Source organism: Nicotiana tabacum, chromosome 8 (genome assembly GCF_000715075.1).
Source record: "Nicotiana tabacum cultivar K326 chromosome 8, ASM71507v2, whole genome shotgun sequence".
Classification (NCBI taxonomy): Eukaryota; Viridiplantae; Streptophyta; class Magnoliopsida; order Solanales; family Solanaceae; genus Nicotiana; species Nicotiana tabacum.
In genome coordinates this window covers 202,979,897-202,997,282 of record NC_134087.1, presented here as the reverse complement: position 1 = coordinate 202,997,282, position 17,386 = coordinate 202,979,897, and the positions used below count along the sequence as shown (strand labels likewise).

At 34.9% G+C, this 17,386-nt stretch overlaps 1 protein-coding gene across 1 annotated transcript; it reads left to right on the top strand.

Annotated features, from left to right (window-relative positions):
• Window positions 1-3,127: 3,127 nt before the first annotated feature.
• On the top strand, window positions 3,128-13,517 carry LOC107774542 (putative RNA-dependent RNA polymerase 5). Its single transcript, XM_016594094.2, has 19 exons — window positions 3,128-3,726; window positions 5,511-5,727; window positions 5,809-5,944; window positions 6,193-6,267; window positions 6,403-6,556; window positions 7,465-7,666; window positions 7,756-7,843; window positions 8,031-8,171; window positions 8,614-8,688; window positions 8,817-8,888; window positions 9,046-9,152; window positions 9,287-9,435; window positions 9,857-10,082; window positions 10,859-11,084; window positions 11,322-11,464; window positions 12,048-12,219; window positions 12,337-12,475; window positions 12,558-12,721; window positions 13,197-13,517. Exons 1-19 carry the CDS (start codon window positions 3,306-3,308, stop codon window positions 13,470-13,472), a joined length of 3,183 nt encoding a protein of 1,060 aa, XP_016449580.2. The 5' UTR covers window positions 3,128-3,305; the 3' UTR covers window positions 13,473-13,517.
• The last annotated feature ends 3,869 nt before the right edge of the window (window positions 13,518-17,386 follow it).

The following is a 17,386-nucleotide window of genomic DNA, read 5'->3' as shown; positions in this document are numbered from 1 at the left end:
GAGGAACACTGATACTGATATGAGGCCAAGGGTCTGAGATACATATATACGCCACAAGGTGACTTGACTGATATGAGGCCGAGGGCTTGAGATACATATATACGTCACGAGGTGGCTTGATTGATATAAGGACGAGGGCCTAGAGTTGATGCCACGAGATGACTTGATATTGCGCTTGGGCAGTAAGGGGGCCCTTCGGAGTCTGCACACCCCCAGTGAGCGCGGATACCCATTGTGATGTGAGATTGAGCCCGAGGGGCAAAAATTGTTGATACTGTGCCCGAGGGGCGAACTTCTATGTGCTTACTTTATCTTAATTATCTTTCAATTACCTGTTTATTTGTTTTAGAAGTATTTTATTCTACTTTTCATTGGTTTACTGCTTACAAATTACTTATTTGACTACTTCATTATAGAATACCTTGTGTATACGTGTTTTCTTACTTTCAGTCATTATTTATATTTATTACGCACTGGGTCGGATTACTCACATTACTCCCTGCACCTTGCATGCAGATCCAAGTGCCCCAGAGGCCGAGTGAGAGCTTTTCAGTCGTTCAACATTTGCCATGGATTTCGAGGTAGCTGCATGGCGTCCGCAACCTTGATTTCTCCCTTCTATCTTATTACTTTTCCGTATTCCTAGACTATCTATGTAGTAGGTTGTTCAGACTTGTATTTGAGGCTCTAGACTTGTGACACCAGATCAGTATGGGTTGTGTAGTTTCTATGTCTTGTTGACTTCCGCATATCTAACTTGCTGATTTACATACTTATTATGATAATTGGTAATTAAACCGTGTTAGCAATGATTTATTAAGAATGAAAATGGGTTGTGGTTTGATAGTTGGTTCGGCTTGCCTAGTAATGTGATAGGCGCCATCATGACCGATATTTGGGGTCGTGACAAACATTTTCACTTGAAATTTTTTTTCCGTTCTATTTTGAAATTTTACAATTGTTATGTTCATACGTCCACAAAGACTGTTTGCAATAGATACTCCGTTTAGAAGGAATTAAAATATAAAATATAATGTCACATGAGTTGGAAGGGGAGGAGTAATACTAATACTATATTCTTTTTTGGTTTACATTCTTAATAGGCGTTTGGACATGAATTCCAATTTTTTTTTTCAAATTTGAAATTTCACTAAAATTTGAATTGAAGATAAAGTTAATTTTGGTTATAATTTTTGCAACATATTTGGATGTTTTTTTCTCAAAACCATAAAATATAATTTATACCCCACAACTTGTAAAAAAAATATCAAAAACACCCTAATTTGATTATCCTACTTGAAATAAACAATCAAAATGCTATTGTTTAACTGTAATCATATTCTGCTTTACTGCAATACACAGAAGATGTAAAATTAATATCACATTTCTAATTTTACTAACGCAGAAAGAAGGTGCAAAAGCAGGCATAGCCACATATTTCTCATAACCATATAATCAAACTTCTAGTAGGCAGAGTTCAAGTATCAACTAGGACTGATGTTCCACCATCAGTCGCCAAAGATGTATCTGCCAAAGATGAAATGAGGTCATTTTATAAATTTTAAAAATATAGGGTAAATTTGTAAAACTAAAAACTAGCAAATTCCCATTTTCAAGTGAAAAAGGAAAAATTGGTAAGAATGGGATAACCAAACATTATTTTCAAAAAAAAATGGCAAAATACCTTAAACCACCCCTAAACTTGGCTCAGATTATTAGTATCCTCCTCGAACTATGTTCGGTCTTAATTATCCCCCTCAACTTGGCCTTTTGAGAGTCATTACCCCCTTAGACGCTGATTTGGCAAAAAGTACGGGTGCACTCACCTGCCACGTGGATTTTTCTGTATATGTGGCATTTTTTTGAAAATAAAATATATTTTTACCTTTTTAAGAATATTACTTTTTTAGATATTTTTTTTCGAATACAATTTATAATAAAACTTGGATAGAACTACATTATTTGAGCTAAATAATTTTATTTTGCCTAAAATAATAAAGTTTTAGTTAATCGTTTTTTGAACTTGACTTGAAAATAAAAATTTATACAATTGAAATAAATAGTCAAGTCATCTAAAAAGTTATAAAAATACATAGTTTGAAATTGCAGTATAATACAAGTGATTCATTTTATTTTTTGCAATTGTATACTCTTTTTATTTCTTCTTTTGATGTAATGGCTATTTATTTCAACTGTGTATTTTTACTTTTTTAGGTAAAATCTGTATAAAAAAATTAGAGCACCGTAATTTAGAGCTATATAAAAAATTATAGCCAAAATAATTAATTTCAAACTATGTATTTTTTTTGACTTTTTAGATGTCTTGACTATTTATTTCAATTGTATAAACCTTTATTTTCAGGTCAAATTCAAAAAAAAGTTAACTAAAACTTTATTATTTTTGGCCAAATAAAAATATTTAGCCTAAATAATGTAGTTCTATCCAAGTTTTGTTATAAATTGTATTCGGAAAAAATTATCTAAAAAAGTAATATTCTTAAAAAAGTAAAAATATATTTTATTTTTCAAAAAAATGCCACATATATAGAAAAATCCACATGGCAGACGAGTGCACCCACACTTTTTATCCCATCAACGTCTAGGGGTAATGACTCTCAAAAAGCTAAGTTAAGGGGTAATTAAGACCAGACATAGTTCGGGAGTATACTAATAATTCGAGCTAAATTTAGGGTGATTTAGAGTATTTTGCCAAAAAAGTTTGGAAAAAGGAAAAAATTTGTATGTGCAAACGGACTCTTGGGGGTCGTTTGGTAGAGTGTATAAGAATAATGCTGAATATGGTGTATTAATAATGCAAGGATTAGTAATGCATGTGTTAGTAATGCAAGCATTAGTTATGCAGAGATTATTTTTTATACATTATTTGGTGTGGTATATTAAAAACTAAAATGCATTGCATAATTTTTAAAAAAATTAGTTGTTTACAAAAATGCCTTTAAGGGACTTTAAGGACAATTTGGTCTTTAGACATACTAATGCATGCATTGATAGCCTTGGTATTACTAATACCATGATTTTGCTATACATTAGCTATACACAGAATAATACCAAATAGATGTATAACTAATTTGAAAAAGTGTATCAAATAAGTATTACTAATACACAAAAATGATGCAAACATTATTTTGTGTTATGCACTCTACCAAACGACCTCTCCTTCTTCCTACGCATAGGAGCACATTAACCAAGCAGACAACGTTCCTCTTCGCCAGTCACTTTGAATTTCCAAAACCCCTCAACTTCTCTGTCCAAAATCCCAGTTTTCAGCAACAATAGAAATTAAAATGGGAGATTTTTACTCTTACAATAATGAAGAAGTAGTAGAAGAAGTGATTAAACTTCCACCTTCAGTAGAACAAATGCTAAACCAAATCTGCAAAAATCAGAGACAAAATCCAATAGATGAAAAAGTGCGAAGACTTCTTTTATCAATCGGAGAAGAAGGTTCACTTGATATTTTGAGTAAAATCTCAGTTTGTCAAATTAAAAAAACACTCAGTGGATTTATTGTATTTATGGCAAAAAAATATTATCAGTCCGAAACTCAACAGTTTTATCAGCAAACTCCAGTTTCATCTGCTGAAAGTTTTTTTCAGTCTCCTCAAATTCAAAGGATTTCTCTTTCTTCTCCAAATTCTTCTTCTTCTTCAGTAAATTTTTCTCCTAGAAATGGGCCACTTTTTCAGGCTACTGTTCATAATAATGGTAAGTTCCCATTTTTTTTCTTTCTAATTTTAAGTTACACTTTTTTGTAGTGATCAAGTGATAATTGTTACTAAACTTAGTTATTACTATTAATTATTACTGTAATTAAGTGATAATTTTTTATGATTGTTGCATGTAAGTTTTTTTTTTTGGTTGTTCTATTAGCTTCTCACTTACGCTTATTTTATAAGTTATTTTCAATTTTATTTTTTTATGAAGGACTACGTGCAATTATCGTTTAGGTTACTTTTGTTGGGAACAAAAACAAAGTGAAAATTATTTTGATCAATTTTTTTCATGTTTTGTTATGTTATTTTGATATGATTGTTGAAAAATTTGTCAAAGTTTTTTTGTCTGTTATAGGTAACTTTAGTTGTTTTTTTGGGGGGTGGGGGTGGGGGGGTGGGGTTGGGTTAATAATGGAGATGAATGAGTGACTACTTTTTTTGTCCAAGTTTGCATTCGAGGGCCTTAGTTGCTCCGGTTTTCAAAATATTTTTTAGAAATATTGATAATAATGATGTTTTAGTTAATTTTGGAAAATAATAAAATCCCAGACACTGTCTTTTTCAACAGAAGTAAAACAAAAAATTAATCTTTTTCTTTTACAATAAACCCAAGAAACTTTTGTTGTTATCACTTTGACCTCCAACTTAATTCTTTTGCTGATATTCTTTTATGCCATTCTATTATTAAAATTTTCACAATTATTTTTCAGTTTATTCAATTATCAGTGTAAGGACCCGTTTGGCCAATAGATTTTGCCAAATAAACTTAGGATTTTATTTGGCAAATACATGTTTGGCCATAGATTTTGTCTATATTTTGGCAAAATCCCGAATCCCAATTCCAAAACCAGCTCAATAGCTGGTTTTGGGTGAAATTCCTAATAATACACATGTTTTTCCAAACTAAATTTGGGAAATATGTTTTGAAAACGTATGTCCAAACGCATTTTCATCTTCAAACCAAACTTCACCCAAATCAGATTTTTCAAAACAAATTTGAGAATATATGGCCAAACGCTAGCTAAATGTAAAGTTACCTTGGGGTGCGGCCTTTATTCTGTACCCTGATGAACGCGGGATGCTTCTTGCACCGGGCTTCCCTTTTTTATCTAAATGTAAAGTTGGTCTTACGGTTTTCATATTTGCTTGATCAATTTATTCTAATTGTTGTACTGGTACTAATGAATTTTTAAATTATTTTTTTTAAAGTATGTATTGATGGAACATGAATTTTATACCTATGTTCACATGATAGAGGGGATTCTAGCTTACCATTTGGTTTAGGTGTCTGAAGTTTGAACTGGATTCTTTTCCCTAGTCCCCACTAGTATGATGCTCGGACTCTCTGAAATGTCGTTGGGTGCGTGTCGATTCCTTCAAATGTAGTATATTTTTGGAGGATCCGACACGTGTGCAACGGCATTTTTGGAGAGTCCGTGCAAATATAGAATTTGCTACAATATTTTAGTATGTGTTGCATGGATGCTCCGAGGGTCTTTTTTGAGCTGATGGTCTCATGGAAACAACCTCTCTACCCCCAAGGTAGGGGCAAGGTTTGCGTACACTTTACCCTCCCCGGACCCCACGATGTGGGATTATACTGGGTATGTTGTTGTTTTTGCTGTTGTTGCATGGATGCTCCCTCCACTTTTCAAACTCTAAAATCCTCCATGTAGCAAACTGTCTGGACATTTTGAGTTATGCTTAATGACAATCTCGTACAAATTTTCTATTTGTTGCGTTCAAGAGCTGTAATTTTTCATTGGCTGTCTGCAGACATAGTCGGTGATGGATCTGATTCTCCAACATCTGCTCCACAAATGCTATCACCTCCAACAAGTCCCGAAAGAACAAACTTTCGAAGAGATAGTCATGATCCTATGCCATCTGAATATAGAAACAGGGCTGGCATACAAGGAATAAGCAAACAGTTGCTGGCACTCAGTAATCTTGAGTTCAGGAAATTATTTTTGATTCTACACTACATTGGAAGGTAATCTTACCATTTATTCAATATTTAATTTGTGATTTTTATACTACTACAATTTGGTAATTTGGTCGATATCAATTGCAGGAGGAAGTTGGAGGATGTCATCATGCTTCATGATGTCGGTGAAATTTTGGATATGACATGTCAACCTATGGCTCATTTTGAGTCATATATTTGGACTAAATATGGTCATCTTTGTGAAAATGTTAAACGGGTGCAGGTGATGTTGCAATTCAAATACCGCTCTTGTATAAGTGAATCTATTTTTTTTTCCGAGTCCGGATTTAAGGTCTTGGTCCCAATCCACTGATGTTGTTCTTCCACATTTAAAAGCTTTTACATGAGCTTTTATGTTTCTATCTTTTGATGTAGTTTTATCATTAGTATTTACTGATGAGAGACTTGCATAATAATCTCTAAACTCTAGAATTGGTAATCCAATAATTGCGTTATATATGTGTTTTCCAGTATCTTGATTGGGATTCCGGAAGGAGTCATTTCTATCATTGCCATGTTTATTCGGATGGAAGCTATGCTTTTAAGGTCAGTTTTTCTCGCGGTTATTACTCCTTTTGCATTTGAAGTGTTTTTAAATGCAAAAGGAAAGAGGGCAACATATGTTAACTGCTGAGCTATTATATCCATCTTTTGACCTTTTATTTCCCTTCCTGGCGTCAGGGTCCTTACCTGAAAGCAGAAAGAACCCATCTACAACAGTCATTAGGAGATGAAAATATATTGGTTGTCAGGTTTATGGAAGAAGCCCCAAGGTGTCCACAAGAGATTGTTAAGAATGGAATTCTTATTGGTTTGAGGCGCTATCACTTTTTTGGTAATTACCTTATCTATATGCCGTCTAATCTATCTTGTTTTTTGAAAAATGAGAAGAATTTCAAACTTCCCTTTGTTAGATGTTTTCACGAGGATTGATGCTAATTTTGTGCTTTCTAAAATTGAAGATTCTCTAATTACACTTATTCATACCTTAACATATAAGTAATAAGGTAGAATAAATAGATTGAATAACACTGAACCTACTGATAACTAAGTCTTAATCCAAGCTGGTTGGAATCGCCTAGGCGGATTGTTTGTTTCAGTCAACTTGTGTTCTAAGCTAAATTTGCTTAATTTTAAGAGTATGTAGGTCTTTTGAGACAATTTCTCTACATGTGATTTTAGGTCTATCTCATCGTCTTTATCATCTTTAATTATCGTATTGTCACTTCTTCTATAAACCGGTGTATATGAAGGTCTACCTAAGACATGCCCCAAACAATCTTACTTGACCTCTTCTTATTTTATATTTTGTGTGATACTTGCACCGTAGTCATATATAATCTTGTCTTTTCTTGAATAATCGTAGATCCATCTTAACACATGTTTCTACAACATATATATGTTTGGTTCTAACTTCTAAAGCCCAACGTTTGCTCCCATCTAACATCGGTGGTCTTCAAACATGAAAGTGTTGTACTGAAAGAGCAATTTTTTTGCTTATTTATCTACAATCACTTGTAATTAAAAGAAATCCTCGTCTTAGAACCTTTGCATTGGCCTATGTCAATGTGGATCTTCTGTTTTCACAAGTAGCTTTTTAATGAAGCTTCTCATGTTCCCAATCAATGGAAGTGTCATTCTCACTAGTATGCTCAAAATCGGGGTGGGAAACCCCTGAGAGATTATCGTTTTCAAGTGTTTATGATGCCAATGAGGTTTTGTGTCATTGTGGTACTTGTGCAGTTTATAAGGATGACGGGAAGAAGAAAAATTCAATGGACAAAGAGGAAAAGATCGATACAGTCAAATGCTACTTTGTTCGAATGGAATCTCTTAATCCTTATGAAAATTTAACTTACATTTTGTACGACAAGATAGTCCACAAAGCAAGGTGTCGTTTCATGCATGTACATATGGTCTCTAGCATGGCTAAATACATGGCCAGGTTTGCTATTTCCCCGACTGTTATAACTTTTCATTAATTAATTGATACTTGCTTTCATTCTGAGCTACATAGTTACTCTGATAATGCAGGTTCTCCCTAATTTTATCCACGACAGTAAAGCTTCAAGTTGATCTGAATTCAGTGAATATTGACAGAATTGAAGATATATATTGTCATGTATATTACTTATCAAACATATAATATGTGTATATATAATCATGTATACTTTCATTGCTATTTCCTTTTCTTTGTGCGCTTCGATGCCATCTCTTGTCAGTTATCCTGTTCTTCGATTATCTCAAGATAACACACTCATTTTACTATTTAAATATCACCTTCTATTTTTGGAAATAAATAATTTCAGGACAAGAATGGACGTACTCTCTATGACGAAGATGGAAAACCCCTTATACACACAGATGGGACAGGATATATTTCGGAAGATTTGGCAAGAAAGTGTCCACAAGATTTTTTCAATGTGAAGTATAAGAATGCCAAGTTAGAGGTAATCTGGTTGGACCTAGTTCACTAAGCATTTTCTTTTGTAGCAGAAACTTGGAAGGATGTGTTCGGATTGCAGACTTTGATTTCCTTTTTAATTCATTTGAAATTATGTTTTTTTTTATTTGCACCGGGTGTCCGAGTCTCTAAGAGCCCCGACTAATCCCGGGGGTGCACAGGCCCTCGGCAAGGAGTTTCCCGCAAGTGTACCAAGGTTAATTTAGGTTTTACCCAGTCCGATGGCCCTCATAATTCAATTGAAATTATGTTATTTTCTTAATGTTCTTTAATTTTAGGCAATGCACACGAATCGGTCTCTTGCTCGGTTTGCTTCATGCTTGTATTGATTTAAATATCTGACAAATTCATCGTTCCGTTTCTTTGCAACAATTTCCTTTCGTCTCTCTTGAACAACTTTCTATTAAATTTTGAATTAACTATTTCAGAGATATTCCAATGGTGTTGAACCTGGGGAGAATTCATCCGAGGTGGGAGAGGCAGAATTTCAGAGTGGGGAACCGGTAAATGTTTTTGATGTTTTATCAATTGATTTGGATTCCAAACTGCTGCAAATTAGCAATCTGTTATCACTAAACAAACTCACCTTGTTTCTTATCTATTCAGTTTACATGTCTCTCTCTCTTTCTAGCCTTTGTTAATGCAGTGCCGTCTATTCTACAATGGTCTTGCTGTAAAGGGAACCCTTCTAGTCAATAGAAAGGTAAGATCTTCCTTAAGACACCGTCGATCAAAACCAGTCTGTTCCATTTTAATTGGCTTATTGCATGGCAGTGTTATAGCAGATTTTTACTCTATTATGTATTTAGTTTGCCAAATCAACTTCTTAATAGATACAATGTTCTGTTCTTAAATATTAGCTGCCACGGTGCACGATTCAGATTAGGCCTTCAATGATCAAGGTTGAGGCTGACCCAAAATTGTCAAGAACTCGAATGTTTAACTCGCTGGAAATAGTTACACCTAGGTATTTTGTGCTTTTTAGTCAATTCAATTAGTAGAAAGATAAAGTTTCACCTTGGAATCTTCGTCGGAACATGAAAATTAAAATGCTACTTTCATGACTGTGTGCAACTAACATCATTTATGTTCTTCTTTCAGTTTTAAACCTCGGAATACTTATCTATCAAGAACTCTTATTGCTCTGTTGACCTATGGAGGTGTTCCGGCAGAGTATTTCTTTGATATACTGAATAACACTTTGGAGGAGACACAAAGGTTATACTCAGATGAGGTGACAGCACTAAAAGGTAATTCTTGGTTTAGAAAAAAATTACAATAAAACTAAGTCTCTTTGCAATTGTTTATGGTTATAATCTACCACGTATAAGGAGAAATGTGGACCTTCAGATACTATTACCCGAAAACTTTAAACTTATGCGTAGTGTTGCTTAAATTTCAGCATGCGGTAACATTTTGGTTCTCAAACTTTCAAATGATGTCTTGAAAACATTACATGCTTATTTGCACAATTAACAAGCTGGTGCCTGTACTGGTTTTAAATAAACATTGTCTGAAGCCTTCTTTCCGATTTGATACAGAAGCTTTAATCGTAGTATTCCTTTACCTGCATTGATCTTAAAATGCATGACTCTGTTCTAAGTATCTGTTGATTGCTTTACCAAATCAGACCTTTACTTTTTTTGTTTTATTGGTTATATCTCCGTGCAGTTGCAGCGAACCATAGAGATCGTGATGATGCCTCTATTGCCACGGGTATGATAATGGCTGGAGTACCTCTCTGTGAACCGTATCTTAGGTGTTGCTTATCTTCCTTGGCAAAGGAAGAAAGAAATGGGCTAAAAGGAGGAAAACTTCCTATCTCTGATACTTTCTATTTAATGGGGACAGCTGATCCGACGGATACTTTAAATCCTCATGAAGTCTGTGTTATTCTGTAAGTATACTTTAAATGCATCATATATGACCCTTGTAATCCAATTCCTCGTCAAAAAATATACCGTGCACATACGGAAAGTAAAAGTATTTGTACGCACACAAACACATACCCTATGTCCCAATTTATGTGACATTGTTCGGAACTTTCTTAATTTTGACCGTGAATTCGGACATAGAATCTTTAAGTTTTTTGAAAATTTACATATTTAGAAACTACATAAAAAGTATTATAAGCCAGAATAATTAATAATTCAAAATATTTAAAAGAGATGAAAAAATCGCGGTCAAAAGAGAACTCGTTTGACTCTCGAAATCCTAAGGTTCCATATAAATTGGGAGGGAGTAGTTGAATCTCCTTGATATATTGGAAAGATTCTATTTTAGTGGTAAATGTGGCTAAAAAATTGCTTTATTTCAGGTTCGAGCCCTAGACATGCATTTTTGCATTATGTTGACTCCCCTTATTAGAATTCATGGCTTTGCCACTGGCTAGGTGCTTTTACCATGCACCACGGATTTGCACTTTAGTCAAAGATACACTGGGCTCTTTCTGTATCGTCGTCAACTTAGCCATTGATCGTCGGAACGTCTCATCAATCCATATTTTCTTATTAGTCTTGAGTAAAAGTTTAACTAACCTAATAAGTAATTGTTTTGACCTAGTAATTTCAGCACATGTATGTTTGTAACTTGTGTCATCTTTTGATGCTATGCCTTTACTTTTAAAAAGTCAAACTGGAAACTTACAAAGTAAAACTCAACAATTTTATGCAGTGAACACGGACAGATATCTGGAGAGGTACTAGTATACAGGAATCCCGGACTTCATTTTGGTGATATCCACAGACTACTTGCTGTCCCAGTGAAGAACCTCGGTGACGTAGTTGGAAATGCTAAATATGGAATATTTTTCTCGACCAAAGGTCCAAGATCTGCAGCCACTGAAATTGCTAATGGCGATTTTGATGGAGATAAATATTGGGTCTCTCAAAACCCCCAGGTAAACTTTTTATTACTTCTGGCTAATTGTTCTAATTTCTTTGCTTAATGATATAATTGAACTGTCTCAGATTGCGCCATTCATTTCACTCTACATTTCCAATTAGAAATGATAATGAGAAAACAATAAATTTTAAAAACAAAATGGAACATATCGTGCTGTCTTTTCATTTCTTGAATGATTGAAAATACTCTATGAGTTCTGTCCAATTTGAGCATATTATGTTGCATTCTTCAGCTCTTAAAATATTACCATGCAAGTAGACCGTGGTGCAGAATCCATTCAACACCAAAGGCATTGCATAGGGAGCCCAAAGACTTCTCTGCCGAGGAAATGGAACATGAGCTCTTTCAGACATTCCTAGAAACTAGGATGCCAAAGTATGTATTATTGTATCACCTCAGTCTAGAATTCCCTTTTTTTTGCCCTCCAAAATTGTAATATGTCTCTTTGATATTGTTGAAGACATAATTAAGTAAATAAAAGTGTGTTCTCTCTCTCAAAGCTTAAGTTTTTAGATGAGATGATCACACACTTCAATATGGTATCAGAGTAGGCAGAGGTTCTGCCTGACCGCCACTCAATATCAAAAAGAATTTTCACGTGCTTGGCTCGTAAAAAAGAATCAATCCCACACATGAGGGGGCATGTTGAAGACATAATTAAGTAAATAAAAGTGTGCTCTCTAATAGCTTTAAGCTTTTAGATGAGATGGTCACACACTTCAACAAATATTATCTGAAACATGTCTTCTTGGCTCCATGAAGAGTGCAACATACAGTTTCTGTATGCGTGAATAGTAAAAAATGCTCATCCCGAAAAAGTCCCCGAGCTAATGATTCTAAGCATTTAAATCCTTGGAATTTCTTCAAAATATGGTCCTTTTCAACATCAATGAAAAAACTTCCTAATTCCTCTTGTGAAGATGTCTTAATTCTTATTTAAACAAGAATGCTCTTTCAGCTATAGTATGGCTGACGCTTCTTCAAGCTGGTTGGCGCTCATGGATAGACTTCTGATGTTGAGGAAGAATAACACCACAGAGAATGAAGAGACAAAGACCATGAAAGAAAAGTTGTTTGAGTTGACTGATTTGTATTATGACGCTATAGACGCCCCCAAAAGTGGGAATAAGGTTGGTTGCTTTGACCTGATCTCTGTTTGATATACTTATTAACCGTCGTTTACTTAATCACTGTACGCTCTTTAAGTGAGTGTTTCCTGTTCCCTAAATCTTAATTTCTACCCACAGGTCTACATCCCGAAAAGGTTGAAAGTGGATAAGTTTCCACATTTCTTGGAAAAGAAAGAAGAGTATATCTCTACTTCAGTACTAGGAGAAATTTATGACAGGGTTAAGTCCTTTAAAGCTGAAGCAGCAGTTGCAGTAGGCAAGTGTTTGATTCAAGATATTCATTGATTTCAATTGTATTTTAGTTGTGGATGTGATATATCTTGTTTTTGTATGTCCAGAAATCAAGAAACTTCCTGCTTTTGAGGTCAAAATCCCCGAGACATGCTTGAGGTTATGGGAGGAAAGGTACAAAAAGTACAGATTTGAGATGATGCAAGCGTTGAACACCAGCAGTGAATCGAAAAATGACTTAGCGGACGAGGTTGTTAAAAAGTACAAACAGGTAACCTTCTTCTATTAATCTTAAGCAATTAACTTCAACCATCATTGTGAGAAGGGAAAAAAGGTGAAAAATACCTTCTACTATATGATATATCTCTTAATGTTACCTTCCGTTGTACTTTGTTGCTAATCATACCTTTGCTGTTATCAAATTGTCTCACATTTTCCCTTGGCCCTAATGGATCTCCATCGTGGATCGTAACTAAAGTATAAACGAGGCTAGCTCAGTTCATGTGGGAGCTCCGTTAAAGGCAAGACTCCAAAGTATAACTTAGGGTAGAACTAGATATTTCGTATAGTATAGTGGTAAATTTGGACCTTTTCCCTTGTAAGATGACATCGTGAGTACCACGAAGGTTTCGGTGGGGGAGCTTTCAATACAATAACTATGAGTTCAGTTCTCACTGTCCCCATTTCTCCATTATCTCCTGTGATTCCCCAATATAATATCATGAATTTTGCAATTTTTCATGTAGTTGCTATATGAAGCGCCGGATATGGAGGAGAGTGCAAGGAGCACAACGGACATATTTAACGATGCACTTGCTATTTATCGCGTTACTTACGATTATGCAAAGGCTATCGGAGACGTCAAAAAATGTGGTTTTGCATGGAAAGTTGCAGGTTCAGCTCTTTGTAGACTTCATGCTGAGCTTCATGCAAAAGAACATAACCAAAAAATCATGGCTGTGTCACCTTCTATATTGCACAAATTATTGAACTTGAGGAACAAAGAAGTGTCTAACAAGTAAAATATGTATTGACAATTTAGTGTATATATTGCTTTTTCTTGGGTTCTTATTTTTTTTTCCTAAATGACTTTTTAAAAAAATCTGGATATTTTAAAAAATGCAGTCAATGTTGGACCAAATCTTTAAGATGAAAATCATGATCTTGTCAAATCATGTGGAAGTGTACCTGAATCCACGAGAGACAATGAAATCCTAGGTCTTGCGATTATTATTCTTTCAAACCAAGACGAAGGGTATTAGAAAAGAAAACCTACGTGACATTAGCCCTATTTATATTGCACAAAACTTTTGTGTTTTTAATTTAGTCGAACATTAAATTAGAAATTACAGTATCTACATATAAACAATCATACTTTATGAGGTGTCATAGAGACATTTAATTATAAATCTTAGCAGATTACTTTTAATTTGGGAGAACCTTTTAATAAAAGCAAACAATATACACACAGTATATGCGCAAAGTACATAATTTCTAACAAAATCTCGTTGTTGGACTACACATTATATATAACCTTGTAACTGTATATTACCTTATGAGCTCAAAATATTGGGAAATTTTCATAACTATGCAATGATAAACAAAACATTACATATTATAGCACAAAACTACTACTACTACTTACCATATGATGACTGAAAGAATCTTACGTTATGTAGCAACATTTATCGAAAAATAGACCCCTCGCTTTAGCCTAATAAGAAGATGAATCATGAAAGTATCGAGAAGGAGATTACGTCAAATTTTTGTTTATGGGAAAGAGAAAAAGGACCAAATTAATAATGGATATCATAAATGATAAGGATGGAAATTGGATATTTTTTACACTATATAGCGGAGGAGTTAATGTTATTGATTGACATTAGGAGTGGCAAACGGGCGGGTAGGATTGCATATGGTTCGGTTGAAAACGGGTAATAAAAAACGGATAAATTATCCGACTCCACCCATATTTAATACGGATAAAAAACGGATTAACCGACGGATAATATGGTCATATTATCCATGACTTCTTGCATATGATCATTTTTGGAAGAATTTTTAGTCTCCCTAACTTGAGGAACCCCAATTTGAGGCTTTACAAATGTAAAAGTTAGACCCATTATTTATCTATTGGTTAACGTTGGTTATCCATTTTCTAAATGGATATTATGGTTATTATCCATATTTGACCCGTTTTCTAAAACTTCATTATCCAACCCATTTTTTAGTGGATGATATGGGTGATTAACTATTTTCTTTTAACCATTTTGCCACCCTTAATTGACAAGTATCCCTAAATAGTGGGATATAGACTTTGAAGGGTGAGAGCCATATTTACACTATATCAGCAATACAGCCATATTCAAGATTACAGCTTTAAAATTCTACTTTTCATTCTTAAACTCTGACACAATCAAATAAGTTTACGTAAATTGAAATGGAAGGATAGTTATCTTTTCACTCCACCTTCCCTTGGTACTTGTTTACTATAATAATTATGCCTCAATCTCAATTAAGTTGTATCAGTTATATTAATCATCAGTCACTATATTACTCTATCTATGCTCATGTCATGCAAATATTATGAGATACAATGAAATGCATTAGAAGTTCTCACATTTTTTCAACTAATAGGTTTCACCCATATAGATTTTTTTCTTCTCGTGTACCTTATCTTTTCTTCTTAGGTCATAAAAATTGTAGGTCTTTCAAGACAACTTTCTTTTATCTGATTTTAAGTCTACCTTATAATTTATAATACCTTCATTAACCATGGTTTTACACTTATGGACCAGTACATCTCGAGGTCGACATACGATAAAAGCAAATCATCCCAAATGACCTTTCACTTATTTTATCCTTGTTGTACGCTACTTGAATTTTCTAGCAAATGCAATCGTTCTAATCTTATCGGGTTTTATATGACTACACATCTATCTTAACATTCACATCTCTGCAGCATTAATCTTGTGGATACATTGTACTATACATGTAACATATACATCTATAATTTCATTATCTTGGAACAACGAGCCTAAATATCTTAACTTTTGCATTTATCAAGGCAATGCAAAACTCATCTAATTTTATCTCAATTTCACGCTTCTTATGTTTACTAAACTCGCGCGTGCATCCAAAAACCCATTATTTCTATAATATTTCTCCATAGTTCAAACTTTTGGTTGACCTCCTCGTTGGTATCGTAATTAGCGGGAGATCGTCAGCGAATATCATACACTATGAGACCTCAATTTTAGTGTTGTATCGATTAGCTCTTTTATAACTAGGATAAACAAAGTGTGGACTAAATGCTCATTTGCATGCCAGCGATGACTTCATGTGTCCTTTATGAGATTCTTCTTTATTTTTAAATTGGAATCAAGGTGCTTTTTCTCCACTTGTTGGGTATCCTATCACTTCTTAGTATAACATTAAATAACTTGGTAAGTGTTAGTCCATTGACAAAGTTCCTCGGCAGATGTTGGTTGTGACAAGGATTTTCATAATGACCTTGGCATACAATCTAAAAATTAGGGCAACATCATGACGGGCAGCTCGACTATACGGGGTTGACAAACGCACCTTGACGGAGGCAAGGCGCATTTCACATGGATGTGCGGATTGGCATGACAACAATAAGGCAAAGACATTTCAAAGCAGGGGCCAAGACATGACAAGGCAAGGCAAGACAAGACAAGGAATGACACATGCGTGGGCAGATTGATCAAGTTGGGGGCGACTTGACATGAGCAAACAGCTGTGGCAGCAGTCATGTGCGGCTAAGTCATGGGCGACAAGTTGTAGCATTAATATTGGGGTGGAGCAGTGTCAAAAGGCAAAGGTTGTGCGCAATGCCAACCTTGGGCGTGCAGCAGCTGAACAAAACAAGCACATGCAGTGCATAAGCAGCAGTTACAAAGTGTGTTGGGCACATGACAGCACAATTGAGCGGTTACAACTGCCACATCCAAGCATGGCTGATCATGGGGCTAAATGGATGCACGTTTTTAATCATGCCTCTCATGTTTGCCCATCAGTTAGGGCTTGTCAACTAATTGTCTTAGATGTGCCAAGTATAATTGGGCACCCTGCACTACAAAAATGTGCATAAGGTTGTCCCAAAGGGAAGAACTTAGTCTTGTAGAAAAATATTAGCCAAAAACGTTTAAGTGTAGTTTCTAAGGATGGAAAATCATTTTAGGGAAGGGAACTAGGGTGTTCTTTGTTCTTGGCCATAAGGATGACTTTATTGTGTTCTTGTATTCGCATATAATATGAGGTAGGAAGAGATTCCTGAAATTTCATGTGTGCCTTTACTTTACTTGCTACCTGAATTTTATTCTAAGTCCCAAATATCCTAAAATAATTCTAAGTGTTGGAAAGGTTGAAGTCAAGGCTGGGCTTGACTGTCACACGATGGTGAACCTCGGGCAGTTTTCGGACTGACATAAATCACTTTTGTGACAACTGGTATCAGAGCGTGGCTGGATCGGGGCGAACATGATGTTCAGTGGTTGAATTTCGTGAAAGATGGCCGGTGGTAATGCAGAACTAAGGGAAAATGTTGTTGCATTGGAAGCACTCGTCGGAACTGTTGATAGTGAATTTTTTTTTTACTATTATGACTCGTCTTGCCTATCTTGAGGCAGAGATGAATAGGCTGAGCCAAGAGTGCATAGATCTGAAAGCAAAAAATGGGTTGTTGCATCGTGTTGTTGACAATGATGATGTACAACATAGGGCAGATCGTACCAAGGTCAAAATACTTGAGCCTAAAGAGTTTAATGGTGCAAGGAGTGCCAAGAAACTCAAAACTTTTTTTATGGGATATGGAGCAGTACTTTCAGGCTGCCCATGTGCGAAATGATGATAAGGTTACCATTACAACTATGTACTTGGTGGACGATGCAAATCTTTAGTGGTGGATGTATGT

Bases quoted from the DNA above. Each gene is read 5' to 3' on its own strand.
- LOC107774542 (XM_016594094.2), top strand. From the start codon at position 3,306: ATGGGAGATTTTTACTCTTACAATAATGAAGAAGTAGTAGAAGAAGTG. The intron at 5,945-6,192 runs GTGATGTTGCAA...TGTGTTTTCCAG, and splicing joins AAAATGTTAAACGGGTGCAG to TATCTTGATTGGGATTCCGG. The intron at 6,268-6,402 runs GTCAGTTTTTCT...TCCTGGCGTCAG, and splicing joins ATGGAAGCTATGCTTTTAAG to GGTCCTTACCTGAAAGCAGA.